A 26771-nucleotide genomic window follows, 5' to 3' on the forward strand; every position below is an offset into this window, starting at 1 on the left:
TTTTGCTTAAGCAAACAACCATTCAACAATCACAACACTAGCACAACCAATATCATTTTTGAACTTGGAATCTAAGTCAAATGCTAAAGTAAGTGCTCAGTTTGTTACGTAAGTTTCACAAATGGTACAAGATGTGTCTGTCCTTCTGAAGTTAAGGACTGGAGTTAAATGCAAAATTAAGGTGCATCAGTAGTACAATATTTTGAGATTGTAACACAATTCAGCATCTGCAAAGAAAACTATTGTACTCATATATTGCAAAATATGAGACAGCTTAGTTGTATGGTTTCAATAAAGCTATAAAAGTTGAGTGTAAGTACAACCTATTGTGTACCATCTCATTTACAAGTATACTGTAAATCTTACCTTAATGTGAGGAAGATATTTCCAGTGCAAAATCCTGACAATGTTATATCACAATATTCAGTTACCTTAAAATCATAAAACAACCATTCCTCTGCTTGCATCAAACAAAGATAGGAATTCTTGTTACTGGATTACTAACATTGTCAATATTCAATTTTCCTTTATGTACTGATGGTGATTTATCAAGCCAACCAAAACAATATAAATAATAATGTTTCGAAACAACTATTGCAATAAAAGTAGGGCAACAGCTGAGAAAGAGCACCAATTAGTAAACATCATGGAAATAATGCTCATTACTTGAAATACCTGATTTCACAAAAAAACTTTTCCTCAACTTCACAAAGAAAAACCCTTACTCCCTCTTTTCACTGGTACATATCTAGTAAAAGCTGGTGGGAAACTGAAAATACAGTAGACACACAGCTTTGGCAAACTTTTTTTACCCTTTCTTTATTTAAGTTGGCAGTGATGCGCAAACTTTGCATGCAGTTTTTTGCCATGTTTGGCACCAGTATCAGGCAGTACCTGGAAATGTAAGCACACTAAGAAGTTGCTTCTTGTTTTGTGGCATGAACACAGGGACTTATAAGTCCCATATTTATTGAACACAGGGACTTATAAGTCCCATATTTATTAATTCTTCCTTTCACCTGACACTTCAACTTCTTTCATACTGCAGGTAGAATTTTTTGCTATTAACAAAGATCTAATATAGGACATAAAATAGAGAGCTATATTCACTTATATTTCACTGTTAAAAGAGCACTTTTTTATAGCCTCTATATCACCCTTGCATAAGCTGTGAGTCTACTGTAATGTATTAGAAAAGAAGAGAAATAGTATATAAATTTCAAATGAATTTTCTTGACAAAAACTGAATATGTTAAAGATAATGTGTGATCAAAATGATCTGACAACAAAAGAAAAAGTTTTATACTTACAAAAGCCTTTAATTTGCTTTAAATGGTATCTTCAAGTCTAGCTGAATATAAAATTCACCATCTGAAGATCAGCAACACAAATTTCCATCTGAGGTATTAAATTATTGACCTGGTCCTACCAGCTAATATTCAAAATCCATGAGAGTAACGTAAATATATACTACTGACCATTATCACCTGAAAAATACAAATATTTGCACTGAAAATTATAAAAGGAAACCTACATGCATCTACGGGTTGAATATACAAAAAGCCTGACTTCTGTACAATTTCCACTTAACTATTTATGTGAAAGGAAAACACATTCAGGTTTCAGAGTAAAGTATTTCTCTAAATGGCCATCTTATTCAACAAATAAAATAACTGAACATTTCAAAACTCCTTAAATGTAAGCACTTCATTCATAACCCCATTACATTCCCTATGGATTGAACATCCTCTAATATAATAGTTTTTACTTAATTCAAGCTGTAAAAGCTACTGAGATTACTAGTAATTCTCATTACCAATGTTGGCTTAATACTGTACTGAGACCACACATATGAAAGTTGAGAATTCTAACATCCTTATCAAATTTAAACACTGCTGAGTTATTGCTCAGCATGAACAATTATTTAAGCCATAAAAACAATTCCTCTCCCTCTAAAAACCAATATCCATGTAACTATGAATCTAATTTAAGGTCATCAGTCCTAAAAAGTGTTGGTAAATGGAAAATATTTGAAACTGTATACTGTAGTAGTATTTTTGGAGAAGCAAAAAATAAAAAGTGAATCTGTGATATGAATATTTGCAAATATAAAATGTATTGGTAAATGCTAGATATTAATTAAAGAAATTCAACACAAAAGTAAAAGGAAAATGACTGAAATTACAGATGGCTAGAAAAAAGTTATGATAAACATGAACAAAATTTGATATTCTATGTATGATCACCAAAGGTCAACACATTTACAATACCTATTATCTTCAATACACTTTAATTTCACTCTGTTTAATTTTCTAGGCCTTAAAAATAAAAATCCTAATTAAGAGACTTGAGGCTTTCACTTACAACCACATATATACCAATGGCTATACTAAAGAAAGAAATCTCTAACACTCCACTCTTTGTCTCAAGCACAATCTTCATCAACTTCAAAATTAATATGCAGATTCCACAGAAGGAAAAGTAGCTGTAAATGTATAAATTATTCTTACTGAAGGAATATTTAGCTTAATAAGAACATTATTGGATTCCTTGTGAAAACTTCCTTTCAGGTCAGAAATGAAATGGTTTTCCAGTATACAGTACAGTACTTGTAGCAGCCAAGTATTCAAGGCCCTGAGCTACGGAGATGTACTGAATAGAAATGGTATACTGTATCTAACAATGCATATGTGTAAATAATACAGTATACAGTTAATTCAGGCCTATCAAATAAGAACACATGATGAGGTGAAATTATTTTCTATCAACATTTCTCACCCTAATCATTTTTAAAATCGATGAAAACCAACAAATTTTTCAGGCTGGCTCCCAAAGAAGATGTCCAAATTGTATTTAGCCATCTCTACAAAAGAATGCAGTGTCTATCACAGTTCTCAGAAATGGTTTGAAAAACCACAAGGAAAAACAGATGCAAAACCTAAATAAAACTTGTGAGGGCACCAAGAGAATGGATGAAAATTAAAGAAAAAAAACAAAGCAGCTAGGAGCCATAGGGACACTACAGAGAACTTTTAGTATATCCTACATTGTACTCTGTCTGTTAACCCTACTAAAGCTTGAAGTAGTAGTAGTAGTAGTAGTAGTAGTAGTAGTAGTAGTAGTAGTAGTAGTAGTAGTAGTAGTAGTAGTAGTAGTAGTAGTAATATATTTTTACTTTTAAATTAACAACCATTTCTCATCTGAGGTCATAGTCCTATTGAGAAAGAGCTTTCCAATTATGTGCACTGCATTTAGAAGACATGATTAATGTTAATATAGCTGTTCAATCAGACCACTAGTTCACATTTTGAAGATGTACGACTGCCTTATCACCTCTCGTCACTTCAATGTAACTCCTGCGCATAATAGCAGGTTTTACTCAAGACTATGGAAGACAAATAATTAAATTCAGTTCACCAAACATGGCACTAAACACCTAGCCCTGGAATGACGACTCATTAACTCACATATAACCGACGACTCATTAACTCACAGATATAACCAACAACGACAAATATCCTTGATTAATACAGCTAAATATTTGTCCAAAGGGACTTCAATTATATCAGGATAGAGATAAAACTATATTATAGTGAAAAAACAAGACTTCTGCATATAAAAAATAGTATAAAATGACTAAATCTACCAATTCGACTCTGTAAACTGACAACTAAGATATAAAATCTACTGTGAATTCAGAAAACAAATTTAACGTCAGTACTGCTTCACCTAGCATCTCCAAAAACTTATAGTCACAACATGAACATGTGAGTCAATGTAACCATATGGTTTGTCTCAACAAACATGACACTGCCTCACATAAAAAATCATGGAATGTATGAACTATGGAAATCAAGTGCATAAATAAAAAAAAATCATTTTCTATATAAATAATTGCTATTAGAGAATGTTCAAGCCTTGAATGAGTGCAGATGGCTAATCACTTTACCATACCATGGCTCTAAAACATAACACCCAAGTCCTCAGACTTACAAGATACAGTAGTGCAAACTTCACTGTGCAACCTGAATGACACTTTACAGTATCCATATAAAAATTCTTTGATGTTCCCTTTTAGGTAATTCAGCATTCAAGAACTACTGTCTTTGTAAGAGGCACAACAACATTATCACTATTCATGAATTTGCACCATTCCACATGATGAAGAATATGAAAATACAAGTTATGACTTTTTTTTGACAATAGCTTTGCTCCTGACTACATACTTTCCATCATTAGGCACCCTTGTGTCTCTATCTAAGGTACCTTAGCAAGGTAATGGTATATATTTATGATTTACAACAGGGTAACACTATGCACCAAATTACTTGGTTTTTATTAAATAGCTTGTGATGCTATTTACCCATTAATATAAAATACAAACAACTTGTAATTACCTTTTTCCCTATGGTCATCAGTTTCCCATTTCCATAGAAAAATCTGCTGCTGTTAACAGAGTCATTCACTGCTACAGCAATCTTACAAACTATTACAAAATATTACTAATCTTGGTGGTAAAAAAGTTAGCAATGCGTTATCAAGAGAATATCAATGAATTACTGTATTTCACATGGCACTTCCATACTGTTGAGACACAGGAGGAGACTGTGGGGTGTTCAAAGTTTGCCTACTCTCTGCACCCTCTGGAGGCTCTCGAGTGGCAAGGACCCTTGGCCCAACATTATGAGTGCGACTGGCAACTTCTTGAGCGCGATTGGGTTCATGGACTCTAGTTCGTTTGCTATCTATGATGCGAACACTGTCAGTAGGATGAACCAACTCATTACTGTAATACCAGCGAACATATTTGTGATATTCATCTTGGCGTCGGCGATCCACATAGCTAAATATGCATGAAGCTGGTACCCAGATGATGACAGAAATAATAATAACAGTACCCACAATGTTGTCACGAAGAAACATCAGCACAGTATTGATATTGATGTCCTCAATAATGTCCCAGAAACGTTCAACAACATCTTGGACTGTCTTTTCACATTTACCCTAGAAAAAAAAATATGTATAACACTTGAACTAAATACAATATACATATTTAAATATACCTGCAACAAAAGCAATGTTTCTCCTTGTCAATAAAAGTTCCTTCACAAGTGAGACAAACCAGAAACATCTTGACATCTATGAGGATAACTTAACGAGATTATTTCTATACATTCTGATTTACTGACAATCCATTTGACAAAAGCTGTACAATACCAATAAAAGATGGCTAAATAATATTTTTACTCATCACATATTAAGCTCTCCAATTTAACATCAGTAAGGTATATTATGAAAGTTTTTTTTTAATGGCAAATTCTTAATTAAAAGTAATTTGTATTTCTATTTATAGAAACCAAAGCCTTTTATGTATGAGTATCCTTTATTGTGAGCTTGAATCTGTTGTTGAATCTTGGTAACAAGGAAGTTAATTGGTGGTAAGAGAGTGAGTGGGAGAGGCCCCCCCTTACCTGCAATCACTGGACATTTTTTCCTTCAGCATCAGGAACGAAGCAGGTCAGTTTAGGTGGGATTATGATAAAAGGCTTTGATTCGCATACCTAGGAAAAATAATCAACTGACTGGCAACTTGAAACATCCTCATTCTCGTACTCACATCTTACAAGCCAAAGCTCTCGGACTACGTAGCTTCTTGAGTAGCCTGCTTGCATATGTGCCCAAACTGGCATCTACTTGGCCAAGCTGCTGCCTCAAAGGGACTTGTGAATGTCATTCCTTAGGTAGAATGAAGCAAATGTGGTCTGAAGCTTCCATACACATGCTCTCATTATCTCTGCTACATAAAAGTTGTTTTAAAATGCAAATGATGTTTACATGCTCCTGACTTTGTGACCTCTCACTCAATCTACATAACTATCTACTTTACCTGAGGAGTTGTAAAGCACAAAGCATGAAAGAAAAGGAGTTTCTGGTCTAAGAGGTTGGGTACTTCTTAGGTGTCACCTGACAGCTCACACTGGGCAAAAAAGCATTTCAACTAGGTCACACCAACAAATTCCTGGAGAGAGGGAAATGAAAAGCTCTTAAATCTTTCTTCAGGAACTGATGGGTTTTGACTTTTTGCTACAGACTCAGGAATAAATGAGAACACGAGAGATTCCCAACCTTCCAAGTACACAAAGAGATATGAAAAGCCAAGTGACTCGCCAATACGCTTTGCTAAGGCTAAGGCTAGCAGGAAGACAGTCTTGAGTGTGAGATCTCAGTCCAAGGCCTCCCCCAAGGGACAGTACAGCACCTGAGTTAGACCATGGAGAACAAGAGCCACATCCCACTCCACATGCCACACCTCCTAAGGATGACAAGATGGCCTGAACCTCCTCCATGAGCATGGATACCTCCACCAAAGCGAAAAAACCCTTGCCCTTCAATAAGAAGGCCTGGCTTAAGGCGGATAATGGATCACTTTCCCTGGTTAACACTAGGTGAAAATCTTTGGAGGTATCCTAACATCTTCTACACAGTCTTGAGAGAAAAGCCTCTCTCTCTCACAGGATCTGCTGAATGACCTCCAAGTAAGTACTGTAGGTGCAGGGTTCGTACCTCCTGAAGATACCTCAGCACAAGTGGCTAATGAAGAGTAGGCCACTGAACAATCTTTCTTGGCACCTTGACTGCGAGAGCCAGCAGATTGGGAAACCACTCAGCATGGTGTCAACTAGGTCCTATCATGGTCATCCTAAGCCCCACTGTGATCAACACTTTGTTGATTACTCATTCAGACTGAATGGCATAAACATCCAGCTTGTCCCAAGGATGTTGAAAGCATCTTCCAGAGCCACCCAACTGGCTGAAAGCAGAAGGTTCCACCCCTACATAGAGAAAAGTATCAGTGGGGATCTATGGACACAGAGGACAAAAAGTACCTGCACATTCATTCAAATCCTTCACACCTACCCTGTTCACACTTCTTAGGCACATCCACCTCCATGGAATATTCATCAAACATCCAAAAGAAAGGAAAAAACTTTCAACATTGTAATCAGCAGCAGTGCAGCAAGACTCCCCTGATGCCAAAGGAAAAGTACTTGGTGAAAGCATTGAGTGGGGGTTTCCCCCAACTCATCCTCCAACCACTAGTTACCCAACTCCAACAACCAATCCCAGCTTGTGCTGAAGAATATTCCTACACAAAAGACCATAGTTTGCATTCCTGTAGAAACAACTAGATTTTTCATAAAATTTGTGATCCATAAGGCTTAGGAAAATTAAGAAACCAAATTTAGTATACACAAAAAATGATACACAAAATATTTGAATGACTTCAACAGTTTTTAATCTCAAGGTTTCAGTCAAAGTAAGCTGACCATATCTCAAAGTAAGCTAACCATATCAGAAAGGTTTCAAGTTGAGACACCAGACAGATTTGTGTAGCAAGAAAAAATGGTTGTGTATCAAATTCTATTAATAATGGATAGAGATTAAAAAAATTATTAGTTTAAGATTTTATCTAGCATGGATATTTGGAACCACTAAACTGCATTTAAAAATATTATTTTCTATTGAAAAAAGTCTATCTTATCCTACATGAATACATAAAACAAAACTGTATCACATTCTTCTTGGTTCTCCAAAGGAGTACAGAATTACAATGAAAACTGATTAATCTTTAACATTTATTCATCTTCACATAATCTTTATGCATTTTTCTTTTATATATTTTTTATATATCTACATCATATTTTTTTAAACATTTTGACCAAAGTACAGCTTAACATAAGTCGTGCAGATTTCATGCTGGGAAATGGCAATAAAAGTAACTAACTTTTCTCAAATAAAGTGAGAACTGAAGAGTATGACAGCATATCTAACAAAGAGAAAAATACTTTACCTTGTTGCAAAACCCATGAATACAAGGTGTACCATCTGGGAGAATGTCCACAGGCGTTACAGGGAAACAAGTATCATTGAGGTTTTTGCGGCAACATCTCTTGCAAGCATCATCAACTGGAATGAAGATGATCATTCACGTAACAAGGAAAAATCTTTCGAAATACCTACTACCACTGTTCTCATACGCAAGCAAAATGACAAAAGTAATATCCACTTTTTGCAAGGTTTAGTAAATCAAATCTGGCACATAATGACTATGATAATACAAATAATTTCAATCCTTAATTTAATAGGATGGGATCCTGACTGGCTTGCACTTGTCCCCTATTGAACTTTATGAAAAGTGAAAGTTCTACATGTGACCAATTATTCCCCAAACTGCAGAGGAATGCCCTGCCAAAGCAAGTGATCAGCTTATGCTATGGGGTGGACTGTATACTAATCCCTGTACTAACCATTTATGCTCAATAACTATGACCCCACTGCAGGGACTGAAGTACACACAAACATAGCCTAAGAATCACATTGTTTATATCCAGGAAGTTTCAACCCTTCATTCCTATCCTGAAATTGGCTTCTTTGCAATCTTTTCCTAATTATAAAAGATTATTTCCATCCCAACACATGTAAATAGAACAAATATTCTAGAAAAAATAAGGGGATAAGACCAATCCTTGACTATATTAAAAAAAAAAAAGAGAATTGTACATTTTAAATTTTCTTACTTGTGTCACACATGCAGCTCTGCATATCTTGGGTTTCACAGTAGGGTTGACAAACCCCACCAAGGCATTTTCCTTTTTCAATACAAGGCGTCCCATCCTCCATGGGTTTAGCTTTAGGGCATTCAGCCTTGTTGCCCTCACATCTTGCCTCATTCTCACATGTTGCTGGCTGTTTTTCTCGACATTTGAACCCTCTGCTCATAAACTGGCAACCCAAACAGCAAGGAGAATTGCGATCACTACATTTAGCTTCAGCCCTCAATTTACAGTGCTTGTCGCAGCACATATCAATGTCATCCTGTCCTACAAGACCAGCATCACAGTCTTCTTGCCCTTCAACTCGCTGATTTCCACAATAAGACTCCTCAGGCTCAGTGAAACAACGTGAAGATTTGGCCATTAACACACCACGGATTGCCTTGAGGCTGCATGGAGAGAACCTCTTTTGGAAGGAAAACACAATATTTAATAGAAGTGCAAATTTCAAAAGGGGAGTGATACTTCATATAATTTGTGTTGCATGCCTAGTAGGTGCTATTTCTTAGCTCAGTACCCATATTTACAACTAAATCTATTCCACATTTATATCACAAAGAAATGGAAGACAATAAAAATTAGAAAAGTACTGCTATACAATATATAAAACAAAATGAAGACTACTACTTTCAGGCCTATTTCACTGATTTGTTCAATTGTAAGTAGAAACTGAAGAGAAATCTATAATCTTTCAAATTACATTTCTATAGAAAATATAGAGCTCATTATAAATCAAATTCATTCACGATCTGACTTCATGTACCAGAAGCCAAAACCTGGCAACTCAATGACCTTCTATGCCTGGTCTGGTGAAAGTATGAAGAGTAAGGAGATGGAAAAATCAGAGGGGCTAAACTTGGATGAAATGAGAGACTGCCATTAAGAAGATGGAAGATTCACAGAAAAAAGGGGTCTTAATAGCCAGAGAAATGTGCAAGAGGAGTATCATGGCGCTGAATATCTACATTAAAATACTGACTGTAAAAAAAAGACATAGGAACACTGCATATAAAAAAAAAAAGGTGAAGGTGGGATGGGTTTATTGATCAGATAAAAAGCCCTTGCTTCAATCCCACTGAGAAGGTAGACAAAAGACTAAGTGTTTATGTGCCCCAAACATGAGAGTAATAATAAAAAATGGATGGATCAAATCAACATTAAACATTAAGCTTTAGTAACGAAATGAAGAAAAAAAATTAAAAAATTACAGTATTCCAAAATGTACACAGAACTATGAATGAACAGAGGAAGATGTAAACTCTCCCAGGTAGGTTCAAGTACTCATGATGGTTCCATAACCGGAAAAAAGAAGGGAGCTAAGTGTGAAGCCCATAACCTTGCCAGGATATAAAGCTGTAAAGGAATTGTCTAACAGAATGTAGGAATATGGGGTGATAAACAAATCTTCACTAGGTTAAAATTCAATAGCAGTAACATTCACAACTAAATGCCTGGCTGCAGCATGTTCTAGACCACTAGTCCCTAGATTACTAAGTCAAATCAGGAGAGAGATTAAGGAGGCTGTAAAGATCTAAAAAAAACTGGGCTCAGCCAAAAACAATAATCTTAAACAACACTTAGCATTTTATATATACTTTATATTTGTATGTAAAAATAGTTTTTGTGGATTAGAATTAACATATTTAAAACTTATTACATAAATTCAAATATCCATCTGTACTGATACATAATCACAGAATAAAATAAAGGAGATAATTCTTCATTTTAAATTAATTTCTGTTTACTGTATTAACAATTACATACAATAGCACTGTTTTTAAAATCAATACTAAAATATAGTGTATTGTATACTGGGAACTAAACATTACTGTGCCTAAATCTAGCAGCTTATCAAGCTCTTGATTAACAATAACCAACTTTATCAACTTTATCAATAATCTACAAAAAGCTAATTACTACAGTGCAGTACTTACTTTGTTATTGATGTCATATCCTGAAACTGAGTATGTGTACATAAGAAAAGAGCCTCCCTGGCTGGCACTTGGACTGCATTCTGGACGATCTGGGTCATGCTCTGATCCCCAGTTATGACCAAATTCATGAGCTGTCACAAGATCAGCTTCACGGGTGATGACTCTCTGCCCATAATGATTCCTTGATGAACTTAGGCCTGAATTAAGGTACAAAGTGTGCCCGTTTTTGAAGTATTCTGCAAACAAATAATTCCTGATAGGTCACTGAGGTGAGATTCTTAAAGTTATGAAACACATTTTTCTGTTTGTTATGAATACCATGCAGAAAATTAGGAACCATTAAGATTTTGTTATTCAATATAACATGTCTATATGATTTAACTAATCATACCTTACAGAATGTGCACTGCATGAAATATATTCCCCGATAACACTTCAAAAGTTCATTCATGCTAATAAGAATGCAGTCAAGGTCAGCAATACATCTATAAACAAAACACAATGATGTACAGTATATGGCATTTACAAAATTAACAATGAGGACTGACTTGCCATCTTAAACAAAAGTAACTGCACGCAAAAGAGGTACTACAACATGCTTTACATACATAAATGGGAGTTCCTCTTATAAACACTCTGTATCATTATTAGTTATTAATGTTTCAAAGTTTGCACCACAGTGAATGGATAATATTTGACTTTTGCAACAAAAGTAGAAGGGTCTGGGAGGGGGAGAGGGATTATGGAAAACTACTATGGATATCATGAACACCTTGACTGCTTATGCCTATGGGGAGAGAGGGGGCAGTAAAAAACTTCCGTACTTTTCTCTGATTATCATTTGCTTCCTTCTAAATTCACTGTTAGTACAGATATACGTAAAGTTAAAACATCACTATTATGGGTACTGCCACAGAAAACAAGTTGCTTAACAAGTGTAAAGAACCTCACCTTGGCTAAGTTCTGTGTGCCAGCTGCATAATTTAGTTGAATATTTAAGGGAATGAAAACTTGTAAGTGTACAAAAAACAAAATTTACCAAAGCTATAAAAAATCATGTTGCATAAAATAAGTGGATATGAAACACCATCTTCAATTGGTGATTTATAAGGTAATCATTACTAGAATAGGGTCTGATGGGTGTCCAAGTCCACTGGCTGAAGCCGTTTGTGGATCCTACCATCTTGAGGATGTTGGTCTGTCACCTAATTGGATCAACAGTCCACTATAGGTACAATTGGTATATAACTACTGGAGATACCATATATAAATTGTGAACATGTACATATTTCTTCCAGCTATGGTTAAAAGCACAAAGCTTGTATGAAATAGTACCTGCAAAGTAACAACAGAAAAAATATGAAAGGAAAAATCATGCATAAAATACTGTGAAATACAAAATTGGGTCTAGTAAAAACAAACATAATTATGAACTCTTACCAAAAACACAGTAAGCAATAAGCAGTTACAGTAATCATGACAGTTCGAATAATCAAACACAGTTACACAAAAAATAAGAAATAAACATTGGAATGCATATTAACATAGTTAGTTGCAAATAAAGAAGAGTCCCTCACTAACCATGCAAAAAAAGGTGATACAATAAAGTCCAAGGATCTTGTCTATTGAAATAAGTAAACTTAGCATTTAACTGTGCTTCAATTCTACAGCAGCAAACTTCTATAAACATAAAAAGAGATCTAACTTCAGCATACCACATATAATGAAACACAAACATAATGCCACAAAGAAACTTTAAAAAATATATCTAAACTGTGAAAATCTGCCTGGATTCTGTAAAGGAATATACGGGTATGAGCTACAAAACTTGGCTACTGACAGAACCATTAACATCACTTGTTAATTTTACTTTAAACACTTTGTGATTCCTTCCAAGAAACCAGGACTGGAAACTTAAAAATAAAATTGACGATTTTCATGTGAATTAAAGGGAGCTTTATCATACTTCCCACAGAAACCCACCTGGAGTACAAATACCACCAACAGAATTCCTGCGAGGGGACCCTACATAAGCAAGGCCAAGAATTCCCCCTTCAAATTTTATGTCCGTGAAGAGATGAGCCAAGCAATAATCTTTATGAGAGTATTCTCGGCTAAAGACCTTTAGAAGAAAGGAGACAGCAGAAACACATTTGAGCTAGAGACAAGCATCATACCAGTTACACTGGGTTACCCTTTGCAAAAAAGTACATACTGGATTTCTGTCAAAACCTTTTTGTCAACAGAGAAAATATAATCGAGTCCAAAAGTCATTTCTGCTTCTTAAACTAGTTCACACCTTCTATTACCCCTCACAGAGAACTTTATCAAGATTGCATAGTTAATAACATAATAGTATATTTCTCTCTATTGCTTACATGAATTCGTTCTACGAAAGATTAAAGCAAGCCACTTGAAAGGTGAAACTGCTGATTCCATGGCTTTAATTATCTGCTGCCACGGTGTGATACACTCTGAAGAACACTCAGTATGCCCCTGTTCACTAATCTCATTTACAAATATACATTAATCAAAATTTATTTGCACTTTCTCAAATAGCATCTCATGAAAATTTAAGAATGTAGTACTCCAAATCACACCACCATCATATTAACTGCCTGCCACATGGAAACTAGTAATTAAACAACAAAATCAGCAATGTCACTTGTGCTTAAATGGCCAGCTCAATCTTTCAGTCACAATTTAAGCCACATTTAACCGGGGGCTTATATTTCAGTAAACCTAAATTATTTTCTGTTTAAATCACAAAATTATTAAAACTAACAGAAAATACAGGGCAAGAAGGCAAGACTTTTACTAAACCAAACTTCATACTGTAGAATGTTCTTTGACAGAAATCCAATTTTAACATTTTAGTAATGCAGTATACAGTATAGTAAATAGGCTACTTAAACCCTCACACCTCTCTAAGAATCCATGCTATCATATTTCCCCCATACAAGCAGGCACCTTGTTAGTCAGCAAGAAAAGCCTTTTCAACATTACACACACACAATTAGTAACCCCGGTATTTCAATATAAAGAAGAATGTGTTAGTAATAAAGCTCTGTAAACCAAAGCAAATTATTCTAGAAAATGATATTTTAATGATAAAATAAAGTTTGTTCATACTTACCTGGCAGATATATATATAGCTGTATTCTCCGAAAGGTCCGACAAATTTCAAATTTCGGGCACACGAGTGGCCGGTCAGGTGGTTAGTACCCATTCCCCGCGCTGGGAGGCGGTATCAGAACCATTCCCATTTTCTATTCAGATTTTCTAACGCCACTGTCTCCTGAGGGGAGGAGGGAGGGCAATATGAATATATATATCTGCCAGGTAAGTATGAACAAACTTTATTTTATCATTAAAATATCATTTTGTTCATGAGACTTACCTGCCAGATATATATAGCTGAATACCACCTTTGGAGGGGGGTAGAGACAGCCAAGAATTAGGAAAAACCAAGTATTGGTAAAATTATTTTGGTTCCTTATCTGATAGCGTAGCTGACTGATTGGTTACTGCCACTCTAGTCTGCTTCTGCTTTACTAGAGACCCCAGCGAGGTAGTGACATATAGCTGGCGACTTCTAGATGATCTGTCAACGGGGCGTGACCACAATGTGACTAGATCATAGACCATACAAAGAGGACAAAAGAGCATTACTAACCACCTAACCAACACCTAAAGCGTTAGTTTGCAAAGGATTGGGAAGACTGCCTCCAGTAGTCGACCCAACAACCACAAAAACACAATTAAAAAGGGGATAGGATCAGAGTTATTCCCTGTCCCCAAGGTTGCTGAAGCAGCAATGTATGGTCCCAGCGAAAAGCAATTTTCGTATGCTACCTAAACATCTTGCCAAGAGTGTGAGGCAAACACCGAATTGACTTCGCCAAAATGTGGCACTAAAAATGTCACTGAGTACTCATATTTTTCTTGAACGCCATGGAGGTAGCAAGTGCCCTCACCTCGTGAGCGTTAACTCAACAACTTGAAGTTGAGTCGTCACAACTAGAGTGTGCGCCCTTGATAGCGTCCCCTAATGAAGAATGCCAGTGCATTCTTCGACATAGGTTTAACTGGTTGCCTCACAGAACACCATAAAACATCCAAGGGACCACGGAGTGTCCTGTGTTCTTTTAAGGTAGTACTTGAGAGCTCTAACTGGACATAGAACTCCCTCAGGTTCCTGTCCAATAAGGTCTGCTAAACCTTTAATTTCAAAGTGTCTAGGCCAAGGGTTAGAAGACCTATCATTCTTTAGCCAAGAACTTAGGGCTTAAAGAATAGACAGCATTGTGTTCCTTGAAGCCCACATGGCGGCCTCGAACTTCACTCACTCTCTTCGTGAGGAATGCGTTTTTGAGTAACATCCTTAAGAGATGCAGAGTGGAGAGGCTCAAAAGGACTAAACATCAAAACTTGAGCATTACGCCCAAGTTCCAAGCAGGGGAATTAGCTGAGGAACCTTGGATGTCTTGAAAGAGCCTCAAGATCGTGGAGGTCCTTATTGTCAGACAAAGCTAATCCTCTGTGTCTGAATACAATCGAAAGCATGCTCCGATAACACTTGATAGACGGAACTGCTATATCGAGTTTTTCTCTTAAGTAAAGGAGAAAATCCGCAACCTGGCTCACAGTGATAGAGGAAGAGGAAAAGCCCCTTCTTTCTACACCAACCTTTGAAGGTTGCTCACTGGGCTAGATATATCCTTTAGATGAAGAACTTCTGGCTCTAGCGATGGCCCGTGCCACCTGGCCAGAAAAACCCCTTCGCTCTGACCAAGTTTTCGATAGTCTGAAAGCAGTCAGGTTCAGAGCGGGGAGATTCAAAGATATCACGTGAAGTGGGTTTGTATGAGCAGGTCTGCTCTCATAGGAAGGGTCCTCGGAACGCTCTACCAACCAGAAGAGAAACTCCGAGAACCAGTGGTTCGAAGGCCAAAACGGGGATGAGAGTCATCCTCGTCCCTTGTGAGGCCGAACTTGCGTTATGACTTCTCCCAGAATTTAGAACGGGAAAAGGCGTAAACATCTATTCCCGTCCAATCCCAGGGAAGAGCAACTTATCGCAACTGCCCCAGGGTCGAGTACAGATGAGCTTTATAGAGGAGCCTCGCTGTTCTTGAGGTCGTGAAAATATCCACAAGATGGCGACCCCAAAATTTCCAAACATCTTGGCAAACCTCCTGATGAAGGGTCCATTCCTTCGCAGGAGTTGATGGCGCCAACAGAGCAGGTCTGCTCGAACATTTTCGACCCCTGCAACAAAACTTGTGAGAATCGAAATGTTGCGAGCATAGGCTCAAAGAATAATCTCTCTTGCAAGGCTGAACAGGGAACAAGTAGTATTGTCCGAGTTTGCTAGAACTACACGATTGCAAACTTGAACCTCGAAGAATTGGCGAGCTAAAAGATAGCCGCCAAATCTTTTGAAGTCGATGTGCCAGGACACCCTGTTCTCTCTCCGGGTTCCTAACACTTCTCTCTCCTCTAGTGTTGCCCCCCAACCTGTTGACGACCATCCGGAAAAACAACACTAGGTTGGGGTTCAGAAGCTTGAGGAGATCCCTTCTGCAATTTCGTTGGATCGAGTCACCACCCCAGATCCTCTTTATATAAGGAAGAATTCTCAATTCCTCTTCCAAGTCTTCCTTGCTTTGCCAGTTCTCCAACAAAAGAACTGAAGAGGCCTGAGATGCAGACTCCCCAGAAAACAAACTTCTCCAGCGAGGAAAATGGTCCCCAGCAGACTCATTCCTTCCTTCACCTAGCATGTTTCTTTTCCAAGAAGGCCGAGACTTTTCCGTGACATAGAAGTTGCCGTTCTTGCAGACGGAGACGCTATAAAAGCCGCTGAATAGATCTGAATTCCCAGACACAATGGACAGTGAGGGGATCAGCTGCGACTTCTCCACAGACCAGAAGTCCCAGGGACTTCCACGAGTTGCAGAGTCAACTGAAGGTCCTCCAGATACCTTCGCTTCGACGACGCTCGAATCAACCAGTCGTCAAAGTAGAGTGAGATCCTGACGTGCGACAGATGCAACTGCATCGCAACGTTTTTCATGAGGCGATGTAAACACCTCGAGCAAAATGTAGCGCCAACAGCATCTGGTGTTCCCAGGCGGTCAACCATCCAAGGACTGACCAGACCCAACGTTGCTTAACCCGCTGATCGGACGAGAGCGGTGTTTTCAACGTGGTATGGCCGTTGTGCAGAGTCCAAAGCAGAGAGCCCTGAACTGGTACGTCTAGTCCCCCAAGACAACCTGAGATACTTCACCGAACGTGGATGAATTGGGGCGTGAAGATAAGTATCTTGAGATCCAAAGATACCATCCAATCCCGGGATGAAGGGCTCCTAGTATTGACTGCGAGGTCTCCATCTTGAACTTTTCCTTCGGACCAAATTGTTCGACCTGTTGACGTCCAAGACGGTCTCAGCCTACTGAAAGTTTTGGGACTAGAAACAATCTGTAGAAAATCCCGGGAACACGAGTCCAAGACCTGTTCCACTGCTCTCCGCTCGAACATCTGTTCGAGCAGGTCACACAATTTTCTGTTTGACAGGAAGGCAGTTGGGAAACAAAAAAACAAAAGAGGAGACAGGAAGGGAATCAAGTAACCTCTCTCTAACAGTAGGAGGGACCAAACGTCTGCCCTCACTCTTTCCAGGCTTGTGCAAAATGAAGCCTGGTTGCAAAGGGAGTCTGAGATGAAAGGAGTCACTTGCTACCTCTCTTGAAGTGACATTCCTTCGGGAAAAAACTCTCTCGTGGTGCGGGTCTCTGTTGCTTCCCATGGAAGCCCCTTTGTTAGGCAAACATTTAGCTTTACGTTTACTTTTTGTATCATTGAGATCGGTGCAAAGCGTTATGAAGGAGATGCAGTTTGAATGTCGATAACTTTAGTTTTGAGAAAAACGATATTTTTGCTTCTCTGTGTATTATTTGCTTGCCGTTACACAGTTTGATGTTTTATGACATAATGAAAAGCCAAAAAATAGACCTGCAAAGTAATATAACTTCGCTAAATGAAGCCAAATGAAGCGAGTGTCAAACACGGCTGAGGTTGGCCAGCGCGACGTCATACTTAGTCAAGCTCTGAGCTGTTACTGACTGACTGCCACTGACTGCCCCGCGGCATTCCTGTCTTCGCTGATGCGTACTATGTCCACAGGGTTGCCATAGATCGCATTAGATATTATTCCATAGCTAAAAGGAAATTACCACCGATATACTGAAATATCATTACATTATATGAAAAATGTAATTTGACTATGATAGGTTACTGTTTTGTTTATAACTCTAACTGTGGCGAACTTTTAAATAAAACTTTCTGAGAAGATAGTCAGGATATGTATGATGCCAAAAAAATATCCCAGAAAATTTGATTTCCGATTTCGTCAAACGCTCCTTAAGACAAAGACAACTGCGAAGGTGGAGAGAGAGGAGCGAAGGTTGAAAAGTCTCAGAAACAGATCCTTAAGAAAAAGCCAGAGTCTGATAATCAGAGGAAGAAGAAGACGAAGAAGTTTCTCTTCATACAAAGGCTGTGACGAAAGAGGATGTTCTTCCGCAGCTGGCGGGTCTTGAGTGAGTGGTGAAAGTAGTTCCGATTCGCCGATACGTGGCGGGAACTCCCTTGAACGAAGAAGTCGTTTAGTAAACATAAAAAATGTGGAACGCCTCACGATTAGCGTGTCATCCTTGGCGCAAGAGCCATGCTAATCTTCTCTGTATCGTTCCAATTTAGTATATGTACTGCCCAAGCAAGTACTGGCTAAATTAAGAAGGACATCAGATGTTGAAGCGGGTAGTTGTGCGACATGATAAACAACTGGAGCGGTGTCAACACAAGACTTGAAGCTATACGGCGCGAGCGCGGAGCGTCATGGCGTGACGCCAGAGAGGCTCCGTGGCAAGTACTAGAAGAGAGTCACAGCGTATGCGCTGAAGCGGCGTCATGGATAAGCGCCGCGCGAGGCGTCCAAGGTGCCGCGTGGAAGCGTGAGAAGCGCACGAAAGCAGCAAGACGCGCTCCTGGCGCAAGACAAGAGAAAGGCCAACACCTCAACTCGGGAAGACGAATAGGAAGCCACTAAACACTCTCTCTAGACGACAGACGCTCTGTATCGTTCCCGGCGGAGACGAAGGTGAAAGTCTGTACCTCTTAACAGGCAGATTCGAATCTTGAAAGGTTCATGAGAGCATCCAGCTGTTGTTGCAAAACCCAACAAAATCTTACGCGTTGGAGAAGCCACTCTCTCGGGAGAAGGGCTGAACCTGAGAGAAGGAAAGGGGATGAGAGACGTATGCTTCCTTCCACAGGGAAGAAGCTCTAGCCTTGCCTTAGCGACGAGGGGTCGAGTAGCGTGATCATTCGAAAAACACTTTATTCTCTTCTGCAGAGGAATATCCACGCAACTTTCGGGAAGAGTACAAACGTCTAGAGGAAGAGGACGTGGAAGCCTCTCCTCTAAGCTTCTCTTAAGAGGGCGAGAGTCCAACCGAGCTCCAACCCGAGGCGGAGGACGTGTCGGAGGACGAGAAGCAATCCTTCAGGATGCGTGCCTGAGCACGATCCCTGGCAGCCTGGGTAGCGCCATCAGGACCTGCCGAAGGGACGCCAGATCGGTGGGAAGCCCCGTAACCTCATGCGGCTTTCGACATGCCCCTCCCTGGTCCTGGGAGTTCGACAGAGGTCCAGGCCTAGAGGCATTATAGGGCGATCTGACGCCCCTCCACAACACTAGGGGCACTAGCACTAACACTATGCGTTTGAATTGCATTCACTTTAGTTTCAAGAGCTAACGCATTGACTCACACCAGAGCCAGGAATTACCTTCTGCAGCAACAAACTACAGGGTTAGTACTAAAATTTACTACAGGGTTACTAGTAGGAGAAAACCTGACTGTCCATCTAAGGATGCACTCTAGGAGGAAGATTCCTCAGCCTATCACGCTCCAATTTAAGCATATGAAACTATATTTCTTCCACTCACCCTCAGACAATCCCACACATTCATTACCGATTATATAGAGTATTGAACACCCTTACATATCATACATAAAGAGTGAGGAACTATCAAAGTCTTCGATAGCCCTCACCTTACATTCACCCAAGCTACAGACTCTGATAGCTAGAGGTAAGACATCTTAATTATAAGAAAGTCAAAAAGCAAAATCAAAAACGGTCCACAAAGAGCGTGATGCCAAGTCACAGATCCAGTCGAATACCAAAAAAACAACCAAAATACTTAAGTGACAACAAATTTCGAAATCCAAATGGCGGAGGAACTGACAACAGGTGTTGACAGTCCGCGACAGAGAGAAAATCTGAATAGAAAATGGGAATGGTTCCTGATACCCGCCTCCCAGCGGCGGAATGGTACTAACCACCTGACCGGCACGCGTGTAGCCGCGAAATTTGAAATTCTGTCGGACCTTCGGAGAATACAGCTATATATATATATCTGGCAGGTAAGTCTCATGAACAAAATTCCAAATACTCAAATATACTTTACCTTAAGTTATAGCTATCATGCTTTCAATATAATTCCCAAATCATCTGGTAATTCAAAAATATGAAGGGAAAAGAACCACACCTGAGTCAAACAAGCAGCAACAATCTCCAATTCCAACTTAATCATTATATAAGAAGGGCTGACTATAATCAAAACTTCATATATAATATGTCAAACAATCATGTGTGAGATGCATAACATTCCCCCACCTCTTTAACATGTACAGCATACTTATCTCCACCTTTTAATCAATGTCATTTCCCATAAAAGAATTAATGATGTAACTTAGCAAAATCCCATAAAAGAATTAATGATGTAACTTAGCAAAACATTTGGCCTGTAAAAGTGTAAATATACTTAGGAAGAAAGAGACCAAAGGGAACAGATGAAAAGTAAAGAGAAAGCGATGATAAAATATGCTAATTACACTATAGATGTGGGTGAAACCCTCATAAGAGACTGACAGTTTAATACTTCCTAGCTATTTCACACTGTGTTGATTAATGTGTAATGATGAAAAAATCTGTACATGTCAGACAAACATCAGAACAAAATGTGCAAGGCCACAATGACATCTTACCTCTAGAAGGTTACGAACATCCCAAGATGCTTTCTCCATATTGTAGTGCACATGGTTTGTATTCACCTGATTCCATTCCTGATGAACTAAAATCTTCTTGATCACAAAACCCATGCCAGAAAATCCACTGTTATCTGATGTGTCTTTCCATACTGTATTTTCATAGATCTTATCCACACGATCAATCAAGCTAATCTGTAAATCATTAAAATTACATCTTATACTATTTTGTATTATGTAGTTCACTGCAAATGTGTAAAGCACGAAAAAAATCATGCTCTCACTATTCATTAAATGTGTAATATTATTATTCATAGGATTATTTTATAAGCATTATCTTAAGCAAGTCTATTATAATAATGAAGAGCCTAAAGAGGAAAAGCAAATGTGAAATGTGTACTAACGGTAGTACCAGTGAACAGTAAACATCATTATTAATGCTCTTTTTAAAATGAACTGTGAAGCAATGCCCTATCTGCAAGGTGCACCAAAATTATCAGTTTGATGAGAATTTGATGAGTTTCTGTATCACTTCATCCACAGGGCAATCAAAATTAAAAGTAACTTACAAAGACTTAGCATTTAGAAAAACAATGCATTATATTCTCTTTTTACCCTTTCATTCTTGCAGGACGTTTCCCTATTCATAAAATTTCAACAATACTCTAAAATGGATTGAAAATAAGGATAATGCAGCATAAAGATAAGTTTACATAAGTGGTACAAATACGACAAAAATATTATAAACCAGACACTTGAGAAAATTAGGAGTGAATGGTTCACTGACAGGGATGAGAGAAAAGTTTCACATAATAAATGGAAACCACAAAGGATATCACTTCAAGGGGATGATATGGAATGGGGATACTGCGGTGGTTATAACAGACTAGTAAAAGCTGGACGGCACATTTTAGAAACCTATTATACTGACTAGTGCCACAAAGACACTTAGCTTCATCAATGGATCTGAATCACAGAGATATACATTAAAATATGAAAAATTATTGTAAAATAATAGACATATAGCGGAAGAAAGCTGTCACATCTTTACAGATTTTAAGCAAACTCATAATGTCAACCACTGAGGATCACTGTATCATATGCAATGTTTTCAAAATCCATAAAAATCTCTTAGGCTAATACAAACATGCTACAGAAATATGAGAGTCAAGCTGTAAGCAAAGAGTATACTTACAAGATAGTTAACAGTAGTTTTGTAGTTTGAACCACCCATTTCACGAAAAAAACGATAATCAGCAACCAAAAGCAATGGACAGCGTGTCTTTTCCACATTAAAATTGTATGTGTCTGGTTGCTGACGCTTAACTCGCCTTCTAGGGCCACCACCAGGTATATCCCCAGAAACAGCTTCAAAAACCACACCATCTGATGCTTCATATCCTTCTAGCCAATCTTCATCATCATCATCACGCTCTGCAAATTTATTGTAAATTGAATACATGAATGTTTACATAAACTATTGTAAATTGAATACATGAATGTTTACATAAACTAAAGAAGCCAAGCTCCAGAAACTACAGCATATCAAGAACAAAATGCACAATAAGGGATTAAAATACTGTACCTTAAATGCACATTACACATTTGAAAATGTGTTATTTACCTTTTTAGAAAAAGACAAGTAAGCATGAAGTGGCATTTGTTATGTTAACAATGCAGTTGATCTACAATTATTTTCCAGACAACATCAACTAACTAAAAAGAATATTAATGTAAAGATGTTTTTCCAACAATAGCAATTAAAATTATTATGACTAGCCAAACTGCAACCATAGTTGGGAAAACAGAATGCTACATGACAAAGGGCCCCAATAAGGAATGCAGCCCAACAGGGAAAACTCAGCTTTGAAGTAAAGAAAAAGCTATAGTAAGAATGAATACCAAAGTAAAATAAATCAGATAAACTATGAAGAAAAACTTATGTCAGACTACTCAAGGAGACAGCATTTGGACCAGTCTGAACTTCTGACATTCCAGTGATTCATCTACACTATTAAACAATGATCATTCTACAGTTTGACCACAGCAGGAATAGAACTTTGCATAAGAATATGCAAGACCTAGAATTAACTGCAATCCTGTACTACATGGTGGATATTAGTCTAGAAAAGACCTGAATGCAGATGATGATCTCAATTAGAACATGCACACTGATAGTTCACTGAAAGACAGCACCAGAAATTAATTAATACCAAGATCAAGGATAAAAAATATAACTCAAAAGTTTTTGTCCAGCAACTTAAGTTTCAGGTCAACTGCTCAAAAAAAAAACTGGGGAACAATACTCAACACCATAGAAAAAAATAGTGAAAACATTTTCTCTAGATAGACAAGTCTCTAAAACAGATTTTCTCAGTACAGTATATACTAAATTTTTGTGCAACTGAAGAAGACAGACTATCGTAGATATATTTCTCAAAAGTTAATTTGCAACCATTGATGATAAAGTGAGATGCATTTAGTTGGAGAAACTATCAATAAAATCTGGATGGGGGATCAAATGTCCTAAACACATTACCAATCATAACTTTAAATTCTGGTTAAATTGAATTTCACCTCCTCTAATTTTCAGATCTATACTCTGGATATGGGATCAAAGCAAAGAAAGTATTATCATCAACATAAGTAGCAAGATTGTTTTCAAGGACAAACCACATTTAGTTAATACCAGTATATAAAAGGTACAGGGCCAAGAAGACTACCCAGTAGACTACATGAGATTAAATTCCTATACGGTAGTCATCTTTTACAATAAACCAAAACCTTAAAATGATAACTGTTGTTCTGTATTCTGGGAATGCATAAAAAAAGCAGCAGCAGTTCAAAAATGGCGAAAAATTTATTCAACGTGACATTCTTTTCGGAACAAAAAGACCAGAATCCAACAGTCAGTTTAATCTGTACTTATATGTTATACTCAAATTCATTATTCCAAAGAACTTGATATATTAAAAATAATGGGTTTTAGAGATAATAAATTATGAACAGGACTAGATACTATTTCATCTGGTTACAATGCTTGCAGCTTTATCCAGTTACTGGCATATCAGTTCATACATGAACAAAGATGAAACCAATTTCAACATTTATGAAACTCATAATTTTTGCAATGAAATATCTGTTGGAAAAAAGAACTTTAGGACAATAATTCTGGAGGGCCTCTACTCTGCTCCTCCAGTGATTAAAAATTAGAAGTGTGTTGATTTTTCCCATAATCTAAACTGCTGACCACATTTCAGAAAATACTACTGTGAAAACAAAAGCATACTGGGTAATTCTGACAAGATACACTCGCATAATTTGAAAATATACATAACAGGATTAATTACACAACCCAGTAGCAAATCCTGCACCAGATGGAGACTTGGATCCATCTGTATAAATTATGCAGTTTGGTTCTTATATGTTGTGCATGTCCTAATTAGGATGTTATGATGTTACATGGTTTAAGCATAATTTTTGGGGAGACTAGAGCTTTATATTCTGTGAAGGACTATTTCCTTAAATTTTTCTTGTAAATGTAATCTACATCATTGCAATTCTTTTGTCTAAGAAGAAATATCTGTCAAGGGATAGGGTCAATCAGTTGCATATGCATAAGATGCCTGTCCAGGAAATGGTTTTTCAGATGATTTCAACCAGAAGTACTATGATAATAAGTTAAACACAGCTAGGCCCACAAACAAAACTCTTTAGCTTTCCCTATTAAACATTGCAGTATTTGCAATAAAATAAGTGCCAAACTACTCATCATAATATTGTTCAATGTACACAAAATCACTATAAGAATATACTATTCTTTAATAACAAATGCTATCACAGGAGCAACACATTATGTATCTTAAAATACTCTCCTCTTACCTGTTGTTTCATTTCCTTCTTTAACGTAATCGCACATTTTTCGACCTTTAAGAGTTGGATGCTGATCTTCCCAGCTATATTTCATGTCTGAGCCCCGGTATACTATCATTGATTCAGCAGTCGTATCAGGTATGTGTCTCCAAGATGGCTGTAATATAGAGAGATGAATAACAGCCCAAACTCAAATAAAAGACCAAGTGAAATTACTGAACACCTTGTACGGTCAAGTTTTACTTTAAAACTTACACAGTAGCTGGATGCACATTGGTTAATATGCCATAATCACTTTTCAACAAAGTAAAACTAGATGAAAACAATCAGTTTAGCGTGAAACATTTGGCATATTTAAACCTATGGGAAATTACATTTTTTAATGCATGTACTTTAAGAAAAGTCATGATAGCATATTAAGCAAATTATACAGTAACAATGATTAAAAAATAGAACTGATGAAAAAAAGATGTCTGAGCTTGTGTAACAAATGATAAGAACAAATATGAAACATGATCAAAAGCAGAAAAAGATTTCTGGCAGATTACCAATTTCAAACAAACAAGGGCTCACTTTATTTGAAACCTTAACAGATACATGTTTACGCTGATACAATATTACACTGCTATTCTTACTTCCAATATAGAAGTCTCAGCAATTAAGATTTTCTTATCTATAAAACAAATGATACACAAATGAATTCTAACCTCTATGTGATAAGTGTCATCTATTGTGTGTATAGTTGCCGTCATGACACCATCCTCCAAGTGGGCAGAGACTTCTGACAATTTTTCACCAAAAACTCTGCCTTCATAGAAATTTTCGTGGTCTGCAAAGAATTCAAATACATGTAATAAGGCTAATTTTCTTAATAATTATCTCTTAGGAAGACCTACTACGGGTAGAAATCAAAATAAATACATTATAAATAAAAAATTTATACCCTGCAATACCCATTAAAACTTAGCAAAAAATTAAGAGCAAGCTCAAAGGAAAATATACGGATAGGCTTTTTGTTTTAACATCAATAAAAATCTAATTGCATACAACTGTTACAACAACTATGTGCAAGTTGATGCAAAGAATGTCTTGAAACATTCTATACCTGTTAATACAAACTTCTTATTTCAACCTGTTCAGTCACTGCTTTTTTAATACAAACTTATTGTATACAGCGCTACTGTATATTATTTATTTCTTTGAAACCTAAACTTTTAAGTTAGTATATGTTTGCATAGGCTAGCCAGGGTTAGGCTAGGAGTTTGGGATAGCCTAGACTGGGCTAGGTTATTCACTACAGCATTCCTACAACAGCATTTTGGACATAACCATAACACCCTTGGACCTATTAGTGCAATTAAACAAGGGGGTCACTTTGTACTGATATGGCATAGCTGTGTCTACTTCAGTCACTGAAGCTGGGCATGGATAGCATAACTAACAATCATCCTCACTTTTCATCAAAAGGCACTTCACTCCCTTTTTAACTTCAAAGTGTTGAGGAATCTATAACATGAATAAAAACAAAGAAGATTTCTGATATGGGCCAAACATGCAGATTTCAAAATTTCCATTTGATAAACAGTAGCTTAAAATACTTTCAACTTTCTACTATCGTCTTTTGTTTTTGCCCTCATCCACTGCCACCTTTCTATGGATTAGTGGAGAATTACTTTTGTATCAAGTGGATTGTGATGTTTTAGTGAAACAGAAGCAATCATTCATGAAGAAATGAACATGCATAATTAAGCAGTTGTTCAAACCATAAGTGAACTTACCAACATGTATTACTTTCTCATTACCAGCACCATCAATAGCATAAGCTTTAAACAGTGGATGTAGTAGTCCTTTACGTGGGTTCAAAATCAACCGGAAATCCCTATAAAATATAGAAATAATAACTGATGAATAAAAAAATTCAGAGCATATATTACAGTGAAATTACTGTAAAACCTTAAAAGATATCACACGCTACAAGGTCACTACACGATTGAATGAATCATACAGAATAATTAACGAAGTAATATTTTTGATGAGCAAACTTACCGACCAAGAGCACTAAATTGCACTTCCTTTATCTTATTAAATCGGTGATTGCTCTCACTAGTGCCTCGTTTAACTATGTGATGCTTAAATGCAGAGGAGTCTATAATTTCATAATATCGTAAATTTGGATGATGTGGACGCGATCCAAAAAGACCTGAAATTATGAGGTAAAATTAATACACAAA

The 26771-nt window shown here is 37.3% G+C and overlaps 1 protein-coding gene, 1 non-coding gene and 1 pseudogene across 2 annotated transcripts in view; all 3 read right to left on the reverse strand.

Annotated features, from left to right (window-relative positions):
• Nucleotides 1–26771, reverse strand: part of LOC136846622 (ADAM 17-like protease) — a 28721-nt gene continuing 1950 nt past the window's right edge. The window contains exons 2-12 of the mRNA XM_067117524.1: nucleotides 26587–26740; nucleotides 26319–26419; nucleotides 25248–25369; nucleotides 24550–24697; nucleotides 21863–22101; nucleotides 20668–20862; nucleotides 12533–12671; nucleotides 10550–10785; nucleotides 8580–9021; nucleotides 7853–7968; nucleotides 1–5004 (exon numbers count right to left, since the gene is read on the reverse strand). Of these exons, the coding sequence (XP_066973625.1) occupies nucleotides 4567–5004; nucleotides 7853–7968; nucleotides 8580–9021; nucleotides 10550–10785; nucleotides 12533–12671; nucleotides 20668–20862; nucleotides 21863–22101; nucleotides 24550–24697; nucleotides 25248–25369; nucleotides 26319–26419; nucleotides 26587–26740 (2330 nt within the window). The 3' untranslated portion in view covers nucleotides 1–4566. The remainder of the gene's footprint in view (nucleotides 5005–7852; nucleotides 7969–8579; nucleotides 9022–10549; nucleotides 10786–12532; nucleotides 12672–20667; nucleotides 20863–21862; nucleotides 22102–24549; nucleotides 24698–25247; nucleotides 25370–26318; nucleotides 26420–26586; nucleotides 26741–26771) is intronic.
• On the reverse strand, nucleotides 16661–16777 carry LOC136846860 (5S ribosomal RNA; annotated as a pseudogene).
• LOC136846865 (U6 spliceosomal RNA) lies at nucleotides 18235–18340 on the reverse strand. The gene has a single exon (XR_010855557.1). It is a non-coding gene; the product is annotated as a U6 spliceosomal RNA (small nuclear RNA).

Source organism: Macrobrachium rosenbergii, chromosome 15 (assembly GCF_040412425.1).
Source record: "Macrobrachium rosenbergii isolate ZJJX-2024 chromosome 15, ASM4041242v1, whole genome shotgun sequence".
Lineage (NCBI taxonomy): Eukaryota > Metazoa > Arthropoda > Malacostraca > Decapoda > Palaemonidae > Macrobrachium > Macrobrachium rosenbergii.